General features: G+C 44.8%; 1 protein-coding gene across 1 annotated transcript; it reads right to left on the bottom strand.

The window, feature by feature from the left end:
* Nucleotides 1–2066: 2066 nt before the first annotated feature.
* On the bottom strand, nucleotides 2067–15374 carry LOC308584444 (glutathione S-transferase-like). Its single transcript, XM_081189246.1, has 7 exons — nucleotides 15123–15374; nucleotides 11532–11638; nucleotides 11256–11307; nucleotides 8255–8387; nucleotides 7377–7518; nucleotides 6314–6445; nucleotides 2067–2393 (listed from the first exon to the last, which is right to left on the bottom strand). Exons 2-7 carry the CDS (start codon nucleotides 11616–11618, stop codon nucleotides 2268–2270), a joined length of 672 nt encoding a protein of 223 aa, XP_081045372.1. The 5' UTR covers nucleotides 11619–11638; nucleotides 15123–15374; the 3' UTR covers nucleotides 2067–2267.
* Nucleotides 15375–16162: the final 788 nt, after the last annotated feature.

A 16162-nucleotide genomic window follows, 5' to 3' on the forward strand; every position in this document is an offset into this window, starting at 1 on the left:
TACATCATGTGATGTTTCTGATTTTACTGAGCGTGAGACAGGATGTCCTATGCTGTTCTCAGGGTTGTGTTCTCAGTGTAACTTGAGACCTTCCTGTTGTTGCTGCAAAGGAGGAAGGAGTGAGTTGTACGGAGGCTGCTGAGAGAGCAGACATGTTTGGACTAGCTCCATGTATAGTCTGTGAATAAAGCAGAGTGCTAGGCAACTTTCAGACTGTTTCTTTCTTCTGCTGAGATGCAAGGGGAAAGTGAGTGTGCATCTCTCAAGAGGGAGGTGTCGCTTATCACCGGTCTCCCTGGACTGAGCGAAGACCAGCCGGGGCAGACCACCAGAGAGAGGCCTCAGAGCCTGGGAAGAGGAGTCAGCCTTTCCCGAGGGGGGCGCTCGCCAACAATACATGGATACTTGGATACAGAAGTTCCCATCTTCCATCCTCAGCATCTCCTGGGCATTGAGAGACAACGACCTGGAGGAGGGGCTTTTGGGGAAGATTAAATTGGCAGCTAGACAAAGTCATCCAATGTTTACTCAGAGGACTGGGCTGAGGAAATAACAAGGGGATCCCTGGCTAGGAATCAGCTGTGGACCCTGCTATGGAGTTGGGGCCCTGCCAGCTTCCTGATGTAGGATTCCTGGTCCTCGCATGCAACAGCCCCTAATCTCTTGCTTTCATTGCTGCAAAAGCGGCTTAGATCACAAACTGTAACAGCTCAAAATAAGGCCAGTGCTGAGTTACAGCCTTTTCACATTCCTGAAGCGTAGCTATGCTACTCTGTTACACAGAACAGCACAAAAGACGCTTGTGGAAAGTTTTGAAAATACCAAATATATGTATCCACACAGAGAAACAAATCCATCTGTGCTACAGTCACACGGACACTGGGGAAAAAACCTCTAGTCAATTAGTCCTCAATGCACAAGACACTTTTTGTACTATTATTTACCTTATCTGCAAAATTCTGTAAGATTAGCCCATCTCAAATGGATTATTTTCTGCTCACACAATCTGACTCCCCATGCATGCAAAGCAACACACAGCATCTGTGGGCTATGATACCGTTATAGAGCTTGTTCGGGAATATTAGAATTTAATAAACAGTAGTAATTAGGTAATATTGGGGATAGGAAGGGAAAATATAATCTGCAGAAATTGTGACAGACAAAGAAGCACAACAGCTGCACTGGCTTCTGGCTCCTTTCTAGACACAATTCAAAATGCTGGTTACGACCTTGATGTGCTAAACGGCTCATGACTAGGTCACTAGAAGGAGCATCTGAGCCTGTTTAAGGGCCCTGCTTGGGTCACACTAAAGGCCTTTCTAGCCCAGCATCCTGTCTCAGTGGCCAACCAAGGGCCAATGGGAAACCTGAAAGCAGGGCATGGAGACAACTGCCATCTCCCCACACTGGAGAGACAACTGGCTGGGCCAAAAGAAAGGGCTTTCTGAGTGGCTGCATCCAAATTCTGGAATACATGAGGTTCCTTTCACATTCTCCCTTGCCGCTTTCCATTGGTTGCTGAACACGTTCCTGTTCTCGCCCACTTCTACTGTGCTGGAAAAATGAAGTTTTCTATGGTGAACCCTGTTTAGAGTCCTATTTTAATAGGTTGATGTTGTTCTTATGGCTGTTGGAATACAGTGGTACCTTGGGTTAAGTACTTAATTCGTTCCGGAGGTCCGTACTTAACCTGAAACTGTTCTTAACCTGAAGCACCACTTTAGCTAATGGGGCCTCCCGCTGCTGCTGCGCCATCTGAGCAAAATTTCTGTTCTCATCCTGAAGCAAAGTTCTTAACCTGAAGCAAAATTTCTGAGTTAGCGGAGTCTGTAACCTGAAGCTTATGTAACCTGAAGCGTATGTAACCCGAGGTACCACTGTATATAGTTGTTTTATTGTGGATGTCAAGGTTTGTTTGTTTTTTTAAAAAAATACTATTGTGAGCCATTCTGAGTAAAAGGAATGCATTAGATGGGACGCTATAAATATTTGCACGAATAAATAAATAAATAAATAAATAAATAAATAAGTAGCTGTGTTGTTTTGCAGTACAAAAGAAAACACACTCTTGTTGAATATTTTAATGCAGGCACTTTACATACTTTAAATCAATTTACCCCCATGCACAGAAACATCTGCTCAACATTCCGTATTGTCACTTTTTGCTTTTTCATGAGAGGTAACAATCATTTCTTTTACAGACCCACTGGCTTTCAGCAGTCATAGTGACTCTAGCAAGTAGCCTTAAAAATCTGATGCAATGCTTCTTATTCACTCGCGAAAACTTCACGCACAGTTGCGACATATGCATCGTCAGGGGGCGGTTTCCTTTGGCTTCCAGGCTGCAGGAATTTCTTTATAGCGGGAAGATTGCTTACCCTTGCTTTGAAAGCCTAGAGCAAAAGATGAACAAATAAAACAAAGAAGTCCTTCCCCCCCCAAGCAACAGAATAGCTTCTTGAGTATGGAGCAACATCCTTTTAAAAGGATTTTTGAAAATACAACCTGAAGATCTGTTTAGAAAGGAATTGTGTCAATATAAAGCAACCATCAGAAAGAGAGACTTGCCCTGCATATAAAAAAGCTAATTTGCGTGGACAGGCGGAGTCCCCAGATCCCGCACAGTCCCCCCGTCATGTGGAATAACGACTCAAGACAACGTTCTATGGGATTAAATTGGCCACAACTTTATTAAATTTCAAATGTGGGTAGACCTTGGCTCAGGCATTGGGCGTTCTCCCTCCCCAGTTCCCAGACGGGGACCTAGGGAGCATCAGGGTTATCCAGTGTGTGTGGGGGGGGGATGGGCCGGCTCTGGAGAACATATGTTCAAGCAGAGATGGCCGCCCTCGTAACGCCGCCGCCGCAGGAGAGAGCAATGACGACCTTTCGGTGTACGGCCAAAGCCTCCCTTCAGAAAACCCCTTTAACGGGGAACCCTGGTATCGCCGCCGCAAGAGGAAGATGGACAAAAGGATTCCGCCAAGTGAGGATTCCTAGGTAAGATCCTCCCTCTATTGTGTGGGCAGGTAATCCCTCCCCTACCTGGCCTGGTCTCCTTGGCAACGCTTCCCCCAGGTGGGATTGGACAACTGACTGAGGTAGGCGGAGACCTCCAGGTATCCCACCTGAGGGAAGGCAAAGCCAAGCCTATGCTGTTGGGGCCGCTCCAGATCTAGGGGCTGCACGCGTCCACGCAAAGGCCGCCCCCCGTTTTAAGCGGGGAGCGGTCAATCCACAAGGTCTGGTTGCTGCTCCCCGCTGAATAGATCCCACTCTTTGGTACCAACATCTAAATCTGCCAAAAAGGTCCACTTCTTTGATATGGAAACCAGATGCTGCAATCAGTTGCATAAGTGGAAGCCTCTGGGCACATTGCTGGAGCTATGTGGGAACTTCCCTAGGGTGTATCTTCCTGAGTACATGTTCCTGCTGCCACCTGCCCCCCCCCGAAAAACTTCACTTCTTCCCATTTGTCCTAAGGATAGTGTAGAAATTTGCATTTTAAGGATAAATAGCATAATTCATGTTCCACGAAACAAGAAACTGTCCTTCAGCATTTGCACTTCTTTGCATTTTGCTTTGCGCTTCTCCAAATGAACTTTTCCCCTCCACAAAAATGAAATTTTTAGAGAAAAGTGCACAAAAATCGCATATACTGTAAGTGATGATGAGTTCCCCAAATGATTTCTATTAGGGGAAATCACTTGCAAAGGTGGGGGTATTAGGCTGCTACACTGGATACAATAATCTCCATGTTAAGAAATATGCGCACTAAAAAAACCTGGTGAAAAAAACCTGGAAAGGTAGCAAACTCCACTTGAGATTGGAAAACTGAGAAACAGAGACAACTTGAATCTAACAGATTCATCTATCCCTACTCCAGTCTTGATTCACAGCACTAATGAAGATAATCTGGTTCAATTCATGTACAAACCAGCGCGAAACCCTTTCAGGCAGAAGGTCTGAAGTAATCCAAATGACTCCGTACACTTGGATTCAGAACAGACAGCAGCTTGCCGGCCTCGTGAGTTCTGAACCAGAAACACACCCTCTCACCCAGCTGCCTTCTTGATCTCGGACGCTACCAACCTGGTGTTCTCTGCTGCCTTGCCAGCTGGCATCGATCCTTTAACCATGACCTCTTTCAACCCCTGCTGCCCCTTTGCCAGTACTTGTAAACAAGTAAATGGGATCCTCATAACAGAGGGTCCTGGTTGCTTTCGGGACCCAAGAGCTCACCTGACAGGGTTAAAATGGAGGGGGGGAGGAGCAGGAAGTCCTGGCCATTCCCCTGGGATCATGCCAGGCTGTTTTAGCCAATAGCCAGTAGGTGTTGTGATCCCAGGGGCTTTAAAAGCAGCAGTGTGATGCAAGTGGGGCACTTGCATTTGCACAGCTGAACACCCGCCCACCCTCCCTAGTTTAGGTAGAGTCGCTTGGCCTTTCTTTGTTTTGGGTCACCTGTTTTGGAACAGGGGCTGGGTAGGAATTTTTTCCATTTGGCAGATTGGCTTTTAGCCATTTGGTTTTCGCCTACCCCTTAGCAAATCGTCACAACTTGTAAGGTGGTGGTTAGGCATTGGCTCAGTTGGATTGTGGGGAGGGGAGGTGCGGCCATCACCTGCCCCTCCAGGAACTGGGTATTCCGTTAAAGGAATCTGGGGGTCCTGGATCTAGTCTGAAGTCTGCTTGAGGGGCTAGGGCCATGCCAGGACCACAGGAACCCAGGGGTGAGCTTTGGTTGGTCCTCATCGACCTTGCTCCCTCATTTGGTTTACCCCATTGGACGATCACCCTGAGAGGTGGAGTCAGTTATCACAATGCCTAAGCCAATACCACTCACGTGATTGTATTTCAATAAAGTTGTGGCCAAAATTTGCCCAAAAAACTTAAACTAATATAAGTGTCTGTGTGTATTTATTTGGGGGGTGGGTCTTGGGGCCTCGAGACGCAAACATAATAGTACAAGATGGGGATTGTGCCCAGGGAAGCAGCTCTGTGGAGTGTGGCTTTGGGGGAGGCAGGGGGACTGTGGCCCGGGGTGCACATGTTTGAGGGGGCACAACCAGGCACCCTCAAGACAGGCACAGAGCCCTAGCAGATGAGGCATGGCAGTGGGTGGGTTGGTTCAGAGGGCAGGTGGATGGAAGCAGCAAGCAAAGAGCCTGTTGGAGGTGGGCTCCGTTCATCCTCCTTGCAGGCTCTGTGCAAACACACACACCCCAGCACGTGCCCCCACACCAGCTGCCCAGTCCACTGGGGGGGGGATAATACTTGCCCCGCCTCAGGTGCCAGCAACCCACGCTACACCACTGGCACTTAGGCCCTGCCAGTCTGCCAAGAACAGTGTCAGAGAGCCACTGCGTCAAGGTAGCAGCAGGACTTGAGAAGTGTGGGGAGCGAAGGTGGGCACAGTGGTCCGGTTTCTCCCTTGGCTCGCTTCATCACATCAACACCACTGAGTTGACAGCTTTGAGGGTTGTTGTTGTTGTTTTAACAATCAAGCACTGTAAAAATCAGTGAATCATGGTCACAGCACATTGCCTAAAGATTGCGGGGGTGAGGAAGAGGAGCAAAGAGAGGTCACTGTACCCTGCCCAGAGTCCTTCATCCAACATGCTGAGAGGGAGCAGGGAAGGAGCAGGAAGGGCCATAAATCCATGGTACAACCTCTGCTTTGTGTGCAGAAGGTTCCAGGTTCAATCCCCAAGTGGGGCTCAGAGGTTCGCCTGTCTGAAATTATGGAGAATTGGCCAGTTGGCGTAGACAAAGCAGAGTTGGATGGACTGACAGTCTAGAAGGCAGCTTCCTGGAATCAGTTGCCCAGATAGCGAATCATTATAGTAATGACCCTTGTGTAAGGGTCAAGCTTTTGGTAAAGGCTGTTCTCCAACTGGAGCGCTCGCAGGCCAGCGCTGCAGTTGGAAAACAGCCTTTACCAAAGGTGCCATGGGCTTTGAAGACACTCAAACTCAGGATGCAAGAGAGAAATGTGCTAAGAGGAAAGCACACTTGGCAAATCCACACCATGATCAACTCCCACCCAGAAACCAATGTCCCCATTGTGGAAGGATGTGTGGATCCAGAATTGGCCTCCACAGTCACTTACGGACTCATTGTTAAAACTGTGTTTATGGAAGACAATCTTACTCGGCTACGAGTGATCGCCAAAGAGAGAAAGAAGAAAGAAAGAAGGGTCAAGTTTAGCCTTAGTTGAATTCTACACACGTCAACCCAGAGGTCAGAACCGACGCATTCTGAGACATGACAAGGGCAGAATTATGCGCAACGCACTCGACCAACCATTTACCTGCAGCTGAGGGAAGGGTGCAAGAACATCAGCTTTTAGCTCCTCTACCATTAAGATTGCTTCAAGCAGCTGTACGTCTGCCCAGCTGAGGCGATTGCCAACGAGAAACTCTTGTCCAGGCTGTTTCAGGGCCTAGAAAACAAAAATAAAGAGTGTACTTTTACTGTAATTTTTCTGGGGAATTTTGGGATAGTGTGGCTGACTTCTATTCAAACATCATATGTGCTACGCAGATCTTGATAGCTCCCTCCCCACCCCTCTCCCTTACAGGCATATTTGGACCAGGCGAGACAGGCTCAAATAAGAGATAATGCAGGTGAAACACTCCCCCCTGCTGTGAGGGAATCATCAGAATTTGCAGGGTAGAAGATTCTAGCTACCCATCCTCATTTTCGGCTCCCCCCCCCAAAAAAAACCCCAGTCACTCAGCACACCATGCTTTGCCCCTTCTCGGTGTTTCAAGGTGTTTTGTTTTGTTTTTTTAAAAAACTGCCTTAGTGCCCCCCCCCCACCTAAAGAGCTTTCGTTTTTGCGAAAACCTCAGGGGTTCCCCAAAGCAGGCTGATACCTCCCTCATATGTCTGCGTGGTGCCATTTTGGGTGCATAAAAACCAGCACTCAAAGAATTGAGATCACTATTAGTTTACAGAGAGACTTACTAGACAGAAGTGATGCCTGGTGGAACGGCCATCACTTGGCAGCCAAGGCTGAGAAGACCTGCCTGCTGGACTTGAATGCCTGGAGGGAGAAATCTAGCCCTCTCCCTGCAATCTATATTCCCAGCTATGCAAATCTTTATCAAGTGATGAAGTTGAAAACAAAAAAGGGACAACCCTAGGCATCGATTTAGTCCAACCATTGATTTGGTAACATAAAGTTGGACAAGGCACTGCAAATAAACTCTTGAAGACCCGGAAGGAGAGGGTAAGGACTGGTTCCCTGCCAGTTGGGAATTGTTGTCCAAAAGATCTAGAAGGCACAGGCTGGTCCTGGGTAATGTGTCACTCAGCTTTGGGTTCCCCATCCCTGATGTAGCTACGAATGGGAATCATTGTTGTCATACCTTTTCGTAGACTGGGAAGTACCTGGTAGTGGCCTTCTCAAGAACAGAAGCAAGCTGCTTCTCCTTTTGCTCAGGTGGAGAGAAAGAATACACCAGAATCATGCCCATCAGGTCCATGGTTCCTTCCACATACATGTCAATGCTGTGAGGACAAGGCAGGCATGGGTAAGGAAAATTAATCTGCTAGATTGAACTTCTTGGGAAAATAGGAACATAAAAGTGGGAGGTTGGTCTAGCTTATGTGGTCTGTTGACCTATCCTCATGCATTATTTCAATGCTTAGCGGTTATCTGAACCCCCTTAGAGAGAAAGAACTGGAAGTTTCTAAGTGGAATTAGCTGAACCTAGGAGCTATTTCAAGGAAGCCGCAGAAACAGCTGCCTAGGGAGCTGCTACTGGCTAGTGGAAAGGCTGTCTGCTTCCCTAGATATGTAAATAATGCCATTATTTACATAAGCCTCCAGGGTTCCCTCTCCATCATCCTGAAAGAAGCTGAACCTCTAAATATTGCTCCTTGACACTCTAAAGTGAGAGCACATAACAGTAGGATGTTAGGGTAAAAGCCAAGGTTAGTCATACATAGAAGAACAAGGAGACCATTGAAATCAGTGGCCTTTTGCTCATGGATTTCAGTGGGTCTATTCTGAGTGTGATCAACACTGGACATCACCCATAAAATGTAACACACCGGATGAACACACATATGGGTTGGGTGTTAGAACAAGAAGCCAAAATCTTCCAGAATATCTTTTCCTCTCACAGCTTTTTTCCTCTTTCCAAGGCAATGCAAATTTGTGAGCACGTGCAAATACTGTTAACGCCACTGGAGTCTTTTAATGCAGCTATCTAGTACAGTATGGTGAACCATGATACAGTACTGTGCTCTTTCTTTCAGGTTCTTCCCATGGAGGTTATATTTCCCCGCGATGTAGTTGAGGATGGCCTTGGTCTGGACCAGCTTCAGTCCATCCATCTCGACCAGAGGGACTTGATCAAACAGCAAGTATCCATCTTTAGGAAAGCAAAGGAAAAAAGCAAAAGCAAAGTCATCCATCTTTCCAAAACAGTTATTCTGTGAGATTAAGGAAATGTGGCAAGATTCCTCCACAGTGAAACACTTTCAAAGCTAGCGTGTGGCCTCCCTTTCTGCCAGAAGGCAAACAGCCAAGAGAAATTTCAATCTACAGTACTATCATTTAGTAACGTATCTCATGCCTGGAATGTGTGTGCAACCTTCCAAATAGACTGGAGGCTCTTCCGGTGTCAGAGAAGAAAAGCTGACTTCTCCCTGCTATTGTGACTAATGAGTCCAACATTCGACTCACTGAATGAGCTCTCCTACCTTTCCCAGATACCACCTGTGTGAGTGTCTAACGCAAGATTGCATCAAGCTCACAACCTGAGATAGAAAAAACAACCAATACTTTACACAGTTTGCAGAGTTGGGGGAAATCAGCTCAGCATAGCAAGAAGTGCTTCGCTAGGGCTCCTATGTTAGTTCTGCAGAGAGACCAGCCCCTTTTGGCTTTTTAGAAGAAACTAGTGGGTTAAACCACAGAACCTAGGGCTTGCTCATCAGAAGGTCAGCGGTTCGAATCCCTGCGATGGAGTGAGCTCCTGTTGCTCCCCGGTCCCTGCTCCTGCCAACCTAGCAGTTCCAAAGCACGTCAAAGTGCAAGTAGATAAATAGGTACTGCTCCAGCAAGGTAAACAGAGTTTCCATGTGCTGCTCTGGTTTGCCAGAAGCGGCTTAGTCATGCCGGCCACATGACCCGGAAGCTGTACGCTGGCTCCCTCGGCCAATAAAGCGAGATGAGCGCCGCAACTCCAGAGTCAGTCACGACTGGACCTAATGGTCAGGAGACCCTAGTAGCACTAAGAACTAGTATCAGCTTTTTGCTTATTTTCTTCTCTGCCCAACACCTTTTTCCTTTTGTGTCACATCTTTTAGACTGTTAGCCTGAGAGCAGGAATTGTCTTGTTTATTTTCAAGATCTGTAAGCCACTCTGGGAACCTTTTTGGCTAAACAATGCTTAAAATAATTGAAAGGATTCGAAAACATTGCTAAGCAGTAAATTTTCTAACCCAGGCCCTGTTTTGCATATGATTCAAACCTCCAGCTTCCTATGGGTTCTGCAGCATTCCAAGAATCAACCACACCTTTAAATCTGGACAGATTTCTACATGCTCAGGCCATTTGAATGTCAGATCCTGGGGCCATTTTATAATCTACCACCCCCAAAGAATACACCAAGCAAAATAAAGCTAATTGTTCCAAGGAGGCATGTTACAATATTCTATCCCACAGCCCAGGTACTCAAGCCCATTTAAAACTGCCTTAAAGGAAGAGCTTGTGGATTGCAGCCTGGATTATGTAACATGCAATCAAATTTGAAAGATCTTTTGCACCAAGGAATATTACACATTTTGGGGAGAATATTAATTATGTTTCCCCCGTCCAGATCTCCAACATTTTTTTTTTTCATTTTCTGTTGCATGAGATTTTTCAATTGTTCTTATACGTTCTTTCAATGCTGATAATCTGAAATCGATTTTCGTGTACATGCTATTATCCTTCAGTTTCCGACTTTTGCCGAATTGTCATATTTACACTGGGGATAAGTGGACACTGACACGTTGATCTACCCTAGCCACATGGTAATTATTGTTTTGCAAGCTTAATTTAAAAAAAAAAATAGTTTTGTAACCTAAATATTTGTATTTTTCAGATCGGACCATGGCTTCTTCAAGTAGACAAAAATGTGTAAACAAGCCTGATGCCTACTAATATATTCCTACCAATATAGATTTTACATTTTATATTTTATATGTGGGACATTCAGGAGCAGAAGAGGCAACAGCATGACTTGTGCTGGACAAAAGAAAGATTCTGCTTCTTTTGCTGCTTCTTGCATGTGGGCATTCCACTTTTGCCTTTGGTAAACATTTTGTGGTTTCAGAAAAACATGCAAAACCTGTTTGACCAGGGGTAACAATAGTGGGACAAAAGAAGTGTGTGTGTGCAGACCCATGGATGCTGAGGTCTCCCTCAAACTACCTTCAGTTCTCAAAAAAACTCAACAACTGTCTAGCTAGCCCAAGAGTTCAGCCACATACCTACTTCTAGCTGAAATAAAAATAGTGACATAAGAGTCAAACAGTTGTGAGAAACAGCAGCAATCTCTGTGCATGTTATCTATAGATGAATGTTCTCATGAAACATTGTCTGCACCTACAGCACCAACATTCAATATAAAAACTCAGATGCATGCATGAGTTGCCCACAGTAAGGAAAATAAGCAATGCAAGGTGCCAGGAAATAACCATCCATGGTAGCTTTTGCTGCTCATGTACCCTTTGTCAGTATGTCATCTGGAAAGTCAGTTGAACTCCACTAACCTCTCCAAGGACAATCTTGTAGTTTGGCCATCTAGCTAAATCTGAGCAAACAATCCACTTAAGAACCTAGATTTAAGCCATTTATAACCTGGAAGATTTAAGCCTATTCTTAGTGGTTTAACTGATCATAGCTGCACCATATATGCTGATAAAGACTTAGCATTTATAGTGCAGTTACAATCAATTTAACCCCCTTGTCAACAGCCTTAAATCCAGGTTATAAGTAAAGCTTCAGGCATTTGCTCAGATTTAGTTGGATGTGCAAGCCACCTGCAAGGTTATCCTTAAACAAATGAATGGAGTTTGACTGTCGTTTCAGATGACATATTTGTTAAACATGTCAAATGGTATTTTCAGATTTTGGAGAAAAAGATACATGGGTAGCAAAAAGCTGTTCACTTATCTGGGCATAAGCCCCACTGAATTTAGTGGGGTTCCCCTCTGAATAGGCATATATAGGTTTGCACCGTGAGTTTTACCTTTGATTAACTTCAGATACTGTTCTCTTGTTTTCAAAAACGTTTCTTCAAACTGGAAAAAGACAGGAAAACAGATCAAGTTATTTTCATTCCTATGTCATGCCAGTTCTTTTCATTGCATAAAGGTACTGCATTGGCTCTTCTGTAGATACAGAAATAGCTAAGAGAGTGAGCTGTGAATTGTGAAATCTCCTGTTCAAAGCTCCAAGCACACAATAGTGCAAATTTCACAAGCAATCTGGTGTCAGGGGAGTTTTCCAAACATAAGCAACCAACCTCCACTCCAGCTGCTGCTAAGAGCCATCTGATGGACTCCATTCTTCCTCTGCCTTCAAAATATGTCAGTTTTGGTTTCCCGGACATATTTCCAAGCTGCTGGTTTCCTGATGAGTACCATTTGATGGGGAGAAGAAAAAGGTTAATTAAATAAATTGTGTACACAACCATGCAGGTACGATTTTGCTGAAAAGTTTGATTAGGTGGAGCAAAATGAAGAGAATATGTATTATGCACAGATGGAAAGGCTGAGTATTCTTGTGGTTACAACAGGAAAAGGACATGGAAGGATTGTCTGATTTCCAAAGACTATAGTCCAAAGGACATTTAAGGGGAGAACACTGTAAACAATGTTTTTACAATCAAATGGTGTATACAAGAACAAGAGCAGTGCACAGAAATGCCGTTTACCTTCCTGCTGGGGTGGTACCTATTTATCTACTTGCACTTTGACGTGCTTTTGAACTGCTAGGTTGGCATGAGCAGGGACCGAGCAACGGGAGCTCACCCTGTTGAGGGGATTTGAACCGCCGACCTTCTGATCGGCAAGCCCTAGGCTCTGTGGTTTAACCCACAGCGCCACCTGCATCCAACACAATAGGTAATGCAGTATAAATGGAACCTTAGAATTTGGGAGAGCAGTGCTAGCCTTATAATCAGGAAAACAAATGCAGCATTCCCCACATCTGACTGCACCCTCCGTTGAGTCCCCATCCCCCTAAACCAAGTTCAAATGACAAAGAAACAATTCAATTCAAAATCTTTTATTAGGCATAGCGCACCTCACATTAACAAGCAAACATCATATACAGACTATAAAATACGGGCTCAGCGAACACAATTTATCCCAGTCCTATTCTTAACACCAAGAAATAACTTGATGTACATAAATAATATAATACAACACAGCAACATCACCTACCATTAAAAACCACTATGTCTCTTTATCATGGCCCATTCTTTCTTCATGGACAGCACTTAAAAATTCAGCCGCTATTAAAGTAATTTGATCATCGCTGTCCGCCAGCAGGTCCTGAACAGTTGGTTGTGTAAAAATCTGTCTATTAAATTTTAGGGCCTCAAATAATTGTCTTCTGGCATAGCTGCCAAAATCACAGGAAAATAATATATGCTCTAGAGTATCGGGTTCCTGTTTTCTGCATTTGCAGAGATGCTCTGATTCTGGGATAGCTAAGTATCTTCCTCTCACTACTGCCGAGGGAAACATGTTAAATCTGGCCAACATAAACAGCTTACACGATTCATGTTTCTTCAGATTATGACAAAGAAACAACAAACCATTGTTTACTGGCTCGAGAATGAGCAGTGTGCATGTGCAATGTGTATTTCCTCCTCCCTTCCTCTCTTCACATGTTTGCCTTCAGTGCTTATATATTGACACGTTAAACAACGTTCCCATGGTGTCTGAGCTGGGAAACTCTGCTTTAAACACTGCTTACAAACACAATATGACTAGGGTGGTTTCTCAGCTCGATATCATTATGTCTGAGCCACATCATCTTGCTTTTTATACCTGACACAAAGGAGAACACTGGAGGGAGAAAAGAACAGCGGCTTGGGAGTTACTATGAAGCAAGTCAACCGAGGCTGAGTCACAGGTATTAATGCTCAAAGGCTGATGAAAACTTAATCTAAAGCAAACACCAAGATTTCCATTGCCCTCAAAAATGAATGAACGAGATCACTGTTCTGCAAACATGTCATAGCTCAAAAGCTCTTTACCAGCTCTACATGCCCAGGCAGCGCATCGTTTAATACTGGAATGAAATCCACAGCACAACAGAAAGGTTAAATGTAATTGTAAGTGAAAAGGCAATGCAAACAGTCCCCCTGCAGGCAGTTTAGGACTTGTTAAGGTCCAAATCCAGTACGGCAGCTGCAAAATTGTGAGCCTTGTCATTCTTTTAACATGTAAAGTTGGTTTCATTGAGATCATCTAGTTATTTCACCTTAAAGAAATACTCCCTCGCCTTTAGCTGTTTTCACATGCTGATGCTTTCTTGGCAGATCACGAGATTCAGAGGTTTGCAGCTGGACCCAGATGGGTGGTTGGGTGGACAATGAAAATTTGCAGCTGGGGCCAACTGAAAGGAGCAAATGGTACTGCCTTGAGGGGCGACCCAAGTTGTTCTCGGGGGGTCATGAGCTGTTTTGGCTTGCATTAAAAATTCAAAAACTGCACATATTCCATTCTTGTATTATCTGCATTTACCAGTATGCAGAAAATCAACATATTCTTTCTTATTTATTGATTGCAAGCTGTACAGACATCAAATCAACAGGTGTTGTTGTATGCATAAAGCAATCCTAAATTTAAGGACATTTTGCAATAGATTTAAAATAATGGTGCATAATAATATTAAAATGGTGACATGGAAACTCAACTCCCCCCCCCCCTTTACAACACAATCCTATGCATGTTTCCCTGGAAGCAAGTCCCATGAAACTCAGTGTCACTCACTTCCAGGAAAGTGTGCTTAGGGATTCCTGTCTTATGCAGCCAAGTCCTATACAGAAACAAGGGCCACAGAATTCAATGGTGCTTATTCCCAGAAAAGTATGTTGTGGGATTTTTACAGCCTTTATTTCGCCCCATAAAATGATGGTAAAGGTAAAGGGACCCCTGACCATTACGTCCAGTCATGACCGACTCTGGGGTTGCAACGCTAATCTCGTTTTACTGGCCAAGGGAGCCGGTGTACAGCTTCTGGGTCATGTGGCCAGCATGACTAAGCCGCTTCTGGCGAACCAGAGCAGCGCATGGAAACGCCGTTTACCTTCCTACTGGAGCGGTACCTATGTATCTACTTGCACTTTGACGTGCTTTCAAACTGCTAGGCTGGCAGGTGCAGGGACCGAGCAACGGGAGCTCACCCTGTCGCGGGGATTCGAACTGCCGACCTTCTGATCGGCAAGTCCTAGGCTCTGTGGTTTAACCCACACTGCCACCCACGTCCCTAAAATGATGGTAGTCTGTTCCAAATTGGCTTTTTTCAGCAATGCCTTTCTTCTACAAGAACTCCAACAATGTTTCCGCTCCCTCCAGCAACAGAAAACCATATGAAATCCCCCTTCTCACACCACGAGGGAACATTCCTCTCTGACCTGTGGTTTTGCTTCAGAGCAAAACATGCCATTCTGAACCACATTTCATGCCCAAGCCCCTTCTCTTTGCTGAATTTCAGCCGCTCTTTATCTTCCCTTCCTCTCCCTCATCCTGTGCTTTCACTCTTTGCCCTGGCTAATCCGCCCCATGCTTTATTTTCACTTGTCCTGTTTTCATAGATTAAAATGCAATTAATTCTCCCCTCTTTCCTTGTGTCAAAGTTCTGCAAACGTACTGTAAAGTCAGCAAACTGCAAAAAAGTATTGCATTGCTCCGGTAGCTTTTTGAAGTTAATATTTAACTCATAACCCACACAGCAGATAATTTAAAGTATCTTAAACTGCAATCCTATATCCACACTGGGTTCCACTGGCTGCAATGGAGCTTACTTTGTGGTAGACCTGTATAGAATTGCACATGCTAAGGCTGAAAAAAGTCACTTACTTCAAACATCCAGTACTAACCTTTTGCAAAGACTTGCTTTATCCGATCTCTTTCTCCACACAGAAAGAAACTGTGCCTTAAAATGTCCTACAGCCCAGGAAATTCCAGCTACTCTGGTGAAGTCTCTTTCCACTGTCTTACCATTCAGTTTTAAAATGTCAAAGCTACACCTTCTATACTATTATCAGACTAAAAGGACCTGTGGCTTCCTGCCAGGTGTATATATGGTGCCAGACGCTTCCTGCTGCGTCATACGTGAAACACCCTTCATGTTCTCTTCACCCAAATCCCTGATGACAGGCATGGGTTGTTGTTTTTTTAAAAAATAATGCTCAGATCATTTATTTTCACATGAAAGGCACATGATTTGTTCCGTTGCTGCACTGACCGCAACATTTTATCACAGGATTACGCCCTGTTACTATTTTCATATGAGGTAGAAAACTACACCAATGAAATTACGGGAAAAGTGCTTACATTGACATCTGAAAGTACTCTCTTAGGAATGGCAAAAAGAGGTAGGCCTAGGAACAGCTGTTGTTCAGTGGTGGTAGTGCATTATCTGGTCCACATGCAATTGCTTATTTAATCCCCAGGCAAATGGAAAGTCAGATCCCACCATCCAAAAGCAATCCCCTTCAAGCTAGCAATTCCCTCGCTTTAACCTGGCCCAGAAAGTCTGTCATCAGGCCAGCTGCTGCAAATCGGCAGTGTCTGGTGTTATGTACTGAAGTTCTCACCCTGAGCCAGCGGGGGGATACTGTAGATAGCTTTCACTCAGGTCCACATATGCAAATAAGGAATTGAAAGTGACGTTCAGTGATTGGATAGTTACAGAAAGTTGTTACTGTTGCCTTGTAGTTGAGCTCTATATAAGCTGGTTGGCTGAACCCTTCAGTTCAGTTCTGTTGTGGCCTGTGAATAAACAAGAGCTGTCTGAAGAATCGCTGTGTCCTCTGATATGTTCACCCACAACTTAACATCTGGGTCCAGGGTCCTTCATGGATGCTCCAACATCTCCCCTCTCCCTTCAGAAGGGAGCAAAGCAGAGAAATGGCAG

The sequence above is a fragment of the Podarcis bocagei genome (assembly GCF_964188305.1).
Source record: "Podarcis bocagei genome assembly, chromosome: 3".
In the NCBI taxonomy this organism is placed as follows: Eukaryota; Metazoa; Chordata; class Lepidosauria; order Squamata; family Lacertidae; genus Podarcis; species Podarcis bocagei.

What these genes read in the sequence shown, in the direction of transcription:
- LOC308584444 (XM_081189246.1), bottom strand. Translation starts at nt 11,618, where the DNA reads ATGTCCGGGAAACCAAAACTGACATATTTTGAAGGCAGAGGAAGAATG. An exon ending in ACTTCCCAGTCTACGAAAAG is followed by an intron (nt 6,446 to 7,376) that starts GTATGACAACAA and finishes TTTGTTTTCTAG; the next exon opens with GCCCTGAAACAGCCTGGACA. An exon ending in CACCCTTCCCTCAGCTGCAG is followed by an intron (nt 2,394 to 6,313) that starts GTAAATGGTTGG and finishes CTTTTGCTCTAG; the next exon opens with GCTTTCAAAGCAAGGGTAAG.